A 7,796-nucleotide genomic window follows, 5' to 3' on the forward strand; every position below is an offset into this window, starting at 1 on the left:
GCTCTTTAGTGAGAGGTACAATAAAGAATCATGTAGTGATGGATTTACTCTCTTTCCTTCATGCTCACCCCTTTGTAGTTTGCTGTGGTAATTCTGCTACTAGCATAGAGATGGTGCTTCTCCAGCAGAGTAGAAATAGCCTGTTTGAGCTGATCTTCCTATTCAACCCTAAAGTCTTCCAGAAGATCCAGAACCTCTTCTTGAAATTTGCCTTCCTGTGTGTCACTCCCTTCCCTAAGCAGAGCCTGGCAGGAAGAAACCAATCTTGACAGGGAAGAATCATAGACGACAACGGCAAAATGGTATTATTTTTATTGGAAACATGCAAAATACAGTCCATGCATCTGCCATTTTGAAAAATTCTTTCATCCTTTAGCAGAGAAAACCAAATACTTTTTTTTGGCTATCGATGCTCAGTAAATGTTTCAAAATGCTTTATATTGTAAAGATAATAAGAAATTTAGCAAAATTTCAACAAACCTGTATAAAAAATGGATACAGATACCATTTTATTTCAAGGCGACATGCTGTAATGTAAAGAGTAAATTGTTTTTTTTTCTTCATAAAAAGTCTTCAACAATACAATTGCTTAATAGATCCAAGCCTTGGGGCTACACATGCAGAAAAAATGTCAGTTAAAAATCACCAAAACGTGCTAGTTTAAATTTTTTTTAAGTACTGGAGTAGTAGGAATATTAAGTATTAGCAGGAATAATATTTGAGAACTCTGTAAAAGTGTGTGGAGAAGTTCATGGTGCTAGCGTCCTGGAAGACTCGTACATTTCTGAGGAACATTTTGGTTTAATTCCTTTGCCATTGTAATAGTCCACGACTTGATTTGGAACTTCTGCCAAAACACTCTTTGCAAGTGCAGCTGGAGAAGCCTGTAGAGGAGAAGACAAACAGTCTGGCATCTTTGCAAAGGATGGGAGTTGCAATCAAGGGTCAGTCTGTTCTAGAAAGAGATCTCACATTTGTTCAATATGTTGTATTCAATATTTGTTCAATATATTGTTCTATATAATTTGTGCTATATTGAGCTTCTCTGGCAGCGGTGTCAGTCTTAAATAGAAATGGGGTCACTAATGTACATAAGGATTCAGCTGCCACCCTATATGGACTTAGATAGTGATTTTCTATATTGTATTTTTATTTTGTTTAACATTCCCCAACTATATTAAAAAATAATAACCCCTAGAATCAATACTGAGTATCAGATCCATTTGAAAAATGAAAGGGTCAGACTAGAGGGCCTCGTAGGTCTTTCCCACCAAGATCCAAAGAAATAAACTGAATTCCTATGAGTGGCTGCTTAGGTTTGGTTTTGTTTGGCTTTTCTTTAGACATGTCCTTATGTACTTGGTAGCTAGTGAGGTTCAACTCTTTGGTGTGGGCTTCAATTTTACCCTTCTTTTAAAAAGTGAGTTATCACGCACATTCCTTTTGGGAAGCAGGCGTGTAATTAGGAATAATAATCTTGCATTTAATCTAGCCCAGGGTTTTCAGAGATTCCTGCCAGTTTCCCAGGAGCTCAAGTAAAGCATCGTTCGGGTAGGATGGCTGCTCTCATCACATGCCTGTTCTGTCGGGGGAGACACCAGCCTTGGCCCACCAGTAATCCGGCCAGGTCCCGATTAGTACGAGTAAGGAATCTCCCAAAGTGGCCACATGCACTTAAATTCCAATGACATGAACTAGGGTCATTGGTTCCAGGCCAATGGCCCTGTGGGATATGAATTCAAACAGTGCAGCCACTTTGGGGGATTCTTATCTACACTAATCAGGACTTAGATGACCCGGTCAGTGAACTGACTCATGGAAATTGTATTGCCGGTGTCTGTAGAAGACGGCCTGGGAACATTTATCAACAATGTATTCCCTTCCTCATATCCCTGATTCCCAAGAATTAAGCTTACATGCTTAAAGTTCCGGAATGGCACAAACTGGACGATGTCTCGAAGGACGGGCTCTCCCTTCGGGGACCTCAGGATCCCGTCGTCTCCATCCAGCATCTGCATATCACTGAAGTCGGCGTTGCCAACACCGACTATGATGACCGACATGGGGAGGTGGGAGGCATGGACGATGGCCTCCCTGGTGTCCGCCATGTCCGTGATCACACCGTCTGTCAGGATCAACAGGATGAAATATTGCTGCATCGAAGAGACGGAAGCCGTTGGGGTAGGATGCGGGGGAGAGGAAGAGGAGATAAGGCAGACAATGAAAACAGCAATCGAGCCACCGATCCTACAACTACCTGCATCCAGCCTCACTAGAACTGATCGCCAAAACCAGAGATGGCTTGTGTTAAATATTGGTGGGGGGGATGGGGGCCGCCCGCTGCCCAAATCACACATCCTTCCTCAGCTACTGGATCATTTTAAGCACTATAACATCACACAATGCCAAGTGAGATCCTGAAGAGTTTATAGTAATACTTGCCAAAAGAAGTATCTCAGAAACTAACAGGCACCATTATAATTTTACAATATTCCTATAGTGCACACTCTGCAGAGTGAGTCAGTACTGGGGAACTAAAAACCCATCATATAGTATGTCAGCTCTAGGGTTGCCATCTTTCTTAGGAGAAAAGTCTGGTAGAGAATACACATTACAGAGACATCCAGCTTTGGGGGAAAAAGATGCATTTAAAAACCCGTAAAGGTGAATTTGCTAGAAAGCTCTCCCTTTTCCCTCATAAGTCTAAAAATGTGTGTTTAAAAATTATAGCTTAGCCAAAGACATAACTGAAGAGTGTTTTGGAATGGATAATAAATTGAAACTAGCTATAAAAGAAGAAGATAGAGATAAAAATTTTAAAACCCCCACTCATCTCATGATCTGAAAACATTTTACAGGAAATAAAACTCTACTTTTTGGCTACAAACTATATCCCTAACCTTGGTTGACAAAACATTAGTTCTACTCATCTGAAGGAGGACTGGGTATGAGAGTGTGGATGGATTAGTGTAATCCCTTGCTGCTACCATGAAAAACCAAAATCAAAACATAAAACCCAAAGTCTACAGATGGCACATCTGTAGCATTATTTTCACAGAATATGTGAACTATGACATTGATTCATCTTAGTTTTTCTTCCTGTCCTATTTCTACTTGTGGATTGATTTCTCCCCATAATCTGCCCTGTATGACTTTGGTTCATCTCCATTCTCCAGTTTAGACAATTAAGTAAAAATGAGGGAATAAGTCTTTGGATAGATAGTTTGGAGAGGATTTATAGGGAAATACTCATGAACTTGCCATTCCCCTACATTCAAAAGTGATATTAAGGATTCACTTACAGTTCTATAGGGCCATACTTTTTAGGTTCTTAGGTATAACCTATCATAATCATTCCATTTGTGGTATTTTCCATCACTCCCTGTTCACATTATCTCATTTTATTGTTATTTTTTCAACTGAGAGGAGGTCATGAAATTGAAGTCGACTGCTACAAATAAAGGGAAAACCCAGCAGTATGGCCAAAGGGACTAATGCCCATTTTACTGTCACAGGACCTCAGAAACTCTTATAGAGAGACCCTCCCCATAAAGCTCACTCTCAGAAGGAGAAGTATGATGCCAGTTGAGAGAAGGCGAGTTGAGGAATGCCAGGTACCTTGCCTCTCTCCTTACCGATGCCTCCTTGGTGTTGGTCTCCTCAGATGCAGATTTGGCCACCTTTTGGATGATAGGGGCAATGTTGGTGGGTCCATAGAGTTGTAGCTTAGGGAGGCAGCTCTGGTAGGCTTCAACAACTCCTTGGATTCCTTAGGAGAAAATAAGCAAATATAAAACGATATTGTTATATGTAGAAATGAAAACGCCACATGGTGCCCACCTCAGAGTGAATTAATCAAGTGGGTAGGAATGATGGAAGAAAGGCTTAAGTACATGGGCAGAGTGATACTGAGGGTTCAGGTCCAGGGACAGGGAGAGAGTCTCTGATCAGGAGTTGCATCAGCACTTAAAAAGTGTTGCTAGATTCATGAAGGAGGTGTTGTGGGACCATTGAAGTTAGATGAGCAATAGTAGGAAGCTGGGAGGGAAGGCAGCATCTCATGTTCATATAACTTGTTCCAACACTTCACAGGAAGCTTTCATTGTGGAACTGTCCTACCTGATTGTATGTTGATTATTTACTGGCGTGACTATCAAGAATGTGATTTCATCAGGGTGGATACTCCCTCCTCTGACATAGATGTGGCCCCTCTCCTTCTTAGTCTTCATGAGCTGTATCAGCCTGCAGCCAATTTGGTGATAAACCTGTCGGGCTTTAACTAGGCTTGTCTTCAGACCATCATCCAACTTCTGATTTCTCAAGACCCACCAGAGCTTAATTCCACTGACATTGTCTTTAAAAACCCAAGGTCATCTCTTTAATGAGGCACCAGGGGATGGGAATGGCTAACATTTACTTGTTATAGTAGAAAAATTATTCTAAATTCAACTTAATTCCACAAGCATTTATTAAGTTCCTCTGAAATGTAAGGTAATGGGGCTACAAAACAAAAAAAATAGCCTCTGTCCTCAATGAAATTATATTTTACTTGGGAGAGTAGGAAGCAAGTAATAAATTCAGGGTATCCATTATCCACTCCCTACTACCGGATAGTCCTTGAATAGTGAGTGGCACATAGTAGGTCCTTACTAAATCTTAGTTTGCTGACTGGCTGCTCTAGGAATCTGCTTCTCTGCTGCCTCTTCTTGCCTTGTTTAAGCTCCCTTCCTTGAAGGAAGGGATCCTGAAACAGAATTCTGTTTCCCAGCAGAGAGTTTCCCAGGGGAGCTTCTCAATCTGGGATTTTTTAATCCTTTACTTCATGTCAAACTGTAAATCAGATCTTGGAATTTGGATAAGCAGTTTCTGTACTGTTCTTTTCTCATAGAGAAGTTATGCTAATACTCTTTGAAGAAATCAGTGTCTATCTTGCCCTTCCCCAAAGTATCTAGTTTGTACAGTAGCTTCCAAATTATTATTCATTCCTTGTTCTGCAGAGGGACTAAGTTCAATGATGCTTCATTAAAATTTTTCTTTTTTAAATCCCTTACCTTCTGTCTTAGTATCAGTTCTAAGATAGAAGAGCAGTAAAGGCTAGGCAATTGGGGTTAAGTGACTTGCCCAGGGTCACACAGCTAGGAAGTGTCTGAGGTTAGATTTGAACCTATGTCCTTCCATCTGTACATTTCATTCTCTATCCACTGAACCATCTAGTTGTCCCTCAATGATACTTCTTATTGGTCAAAGTCTTCCAGATTTGCCTAAGATAAATAGGTTTGATTTTTGGTCCCAAAGTGTGGGGCAGATGGGTTGTATGAGCATGAAGCAGATGGGGACAGCTTGTTTCTAAGACTAACTTGGTTGGATTCAAATAGTTCTTGGAGTTTAAACTGCTGGGTGCGGGGAGGAGAAGAGATGAAGCCAGAATGTGCATATAAACAAAAAGAGGGAGGGAGAGGAAGGAGTAGAAGCAGGGCCTTTGGAGACTGGAATAATCCAGAAATAGGGACTGTGCTGTATTGTTGCCAAACACATGGTGAATGTCTGTGTCGGTGCCAACTTGACTGTTGGTGACTATAAAAGTTGACCTTAGGATTCAAGGTTTCTCCAACCCAATGCAGGCAGTTATCCTAGTATATATTCCTTTCCTTTGACGCCTGTTGGGGAGGAAGTTAGAGGCTGGAAGCAAGGCATTGTGGAAAGCGCTCACTTAGGTCCTAGAAGCAGGATACCTGGGTTCAGGCAGACCAACCTTCCAACATTTGTTAGCTGTGTGATGAATGAATGAAAAAGGCATCTATTAAGCACATTAATGTGTGTCAAATGCTGAGGACATAAATAGAAGAAATGAGCTCAAAGAGCCCACACTTTAATTGGGATAGTTGTTGCAGTTGTTTTTCAGTTATGTCTAACTTTGAGACTTGATTTGGGGTTTTCTTGGAAGAGTACTGAAATGGTTTATTATTTTTTTTTTTGGCTCATTTTACAGATAGGGAAACTGGGGCAGAGTTAAGTGACTTGCTCAAGGTCACTCAACTAGTGTCTGAGGCTAGATTTGAACTCAGAAAGATGAGCCTTCCTGATTGCAGGCCCAATACTCTATCTACTGTAGCTGCCTCTAATTGGGAGAGGCAATACATAAAAGAATGTATAGTTGCAGGACAGTTGAAACATTTCACAGTCATAAGAATGTAGCATGAGAATTGTTGGCAAGACCCAGGAGTTCTTAAGTAAAGTTAGTGTGCCTGATGAAAGTGTTGGGGATCTGCAAGGAATTGAGGCTGGGCAGATGGTGAGTCTTGGAGAACCAAAGTCATGGGCAAGTCATTAAATCTCTTTGAGTCTTTATTTTTTCATCTGTAAAATGGAAGAATTGTTTGGAATAATTTTGTGCTTTTAAAAAATTTATTCATTGATTTGTTTGTTGGTTATTTAGTTGAGTTGAATGAAGAAACTTTTGGCTGAAGCTGACAGAGTGGAGCTCCTTGGAGATGCCCTTTTTGGGAGATCTAGGACATAGTTCTTCCCGAAAGGGCAAAGGGCTCACTACTGGGCTTCACGTCTCATATCTGTACATAGAACAAACATATTCTACACATAAAATTCATGTAACTCTTGGATGTGTTTTAAAGGGACCCAAAGGACTGAAAAAGAGCAGAATTTCACCTTCCTCTAATACAGGCTCCCAAGTGGCCTTCAGTGCCCTGAATTTTTGTATTTTAGCTAAAATTCTCAAAGAACATGGAAGTCATAATGAGGAAAATAGGATGATAGGATCATAGTTCACAAGATCATAGATTCAGAATTGGAAATCACTTTAGAGGTCACCTAGTTTAACTCCCTCACTTCAGATGAGGAAAATGAGGCTCAGAGACAATAAGTAAATTAATTAGATACTCAGGTAGTAAGGCACAGAGTCAGGATTTGAACCCAGGTCCCTATACTATATTTTTTGTAGCTAGTTTTCTTTGTATTAGTCCATTTGTCACTAAGGTGAATATTATTGGGTTAGGAAGCAATGGAGCTGGACTTGAATCCCAGTTCTGCTATTTATTATCTCTGATTGGATGAAGTCAATAAGCATTTAATAAATACATAGTCTGTACAAGGCAGGAGGCAGCTAGGTGGTGCAGATAGAGTACCAGACTTGGAGTCAGGAGGACCCAAGTTCGTATCCAGCCTCAGATGCGTACTAGCTGGGTGTCCCTGGGCAAGGAAATGGCAAACCACTCCAGGATCTTTGCCAAGATAATCTCATTTACAGTCTGATCCAGGGGGTCATGGAGAGTCAGATGTACTGAACAACAACATTCAAGGCATTTCGCTAACAAACAAAATTTTAAAAAATAGTTCTTGCCTTCAAGGACTAATCAAATTCATCCCTCTGAATCTGCAAAAATAAGAGAGCTGAACTACGTCATCTCTAAGGTCCCTTCTAATTTTAATTCTTAAAATCTAAAGCCATTTTTCCCAAGCTCCCTTTTCCTCTATTTTGCATCCTCATACTCTTATGGACTTGTCATTGACTATTAATAGATATCATTTAAAGAAAGTATCATTTTAGGAATCCCAAAGCTGATTTTGTTATAGAAAGCCAGCCTCACCAGGAGGGATTTTCACACAATGTTATTTTATCTGAAAAGAAGCTAGAAGTAGAAATGAAAGGGACCTTAGAGGTAATCTAATCTCCCTCCCTCCATTTTACAGATAAGAAAACTAAGGTCCAGGAAAATGAAATGACTTGCCCAAGGTGATACACAGGTAAGTAGCAGAGCAAAGATTCAAACTCAGGTCTT

General features: G+C 40.4%; 1 protein-coding gene across 1 annotated transcript in view; it reads right to left on the bottom strand.

Annotated features, from left to right (window-relative positions):
* Positions 1–749: 749 nt before the first annotated feature.
* Positions 750–7,796, bottom strand: part of CPNE4 (copine 4) — a 350,799-nt gene continuing 343,752 nt past the window's right edge. The window contains exons 13-15 of the mRNA XM_044678896.1: positions 3,636–3,769; positions 1,917–2,153; positions 750–884 (exon numbers count right to left, since the gene is read on the bottom strand). Of these exons, the coding sequence (XP_044534831.1) occupies positions 750–884; positions 1,917–2,153; positions 3,636–3,769 (506 nt within the window). The remainder of the gene's footprint in view (positions 885–1,916; positions 2,154–3,635; positions 3,770–7,796) is intronic.

The sequence above is a fragment of the Gracilinanus agilis genome, chromosome 5, assembly GCF_016433145.1.
Source record: "Gracilinanus agilis isolate LMUSP501 chromosome 5, AgileGrace, whole genome shotgun sequence".
Taxonomy (NCBI): Eukaryota; Metazoa; Chordata; class Mammalia; order Didelphimorphia; family Didelphidae; genus Gracilinanus; species Gracilinanus agilis.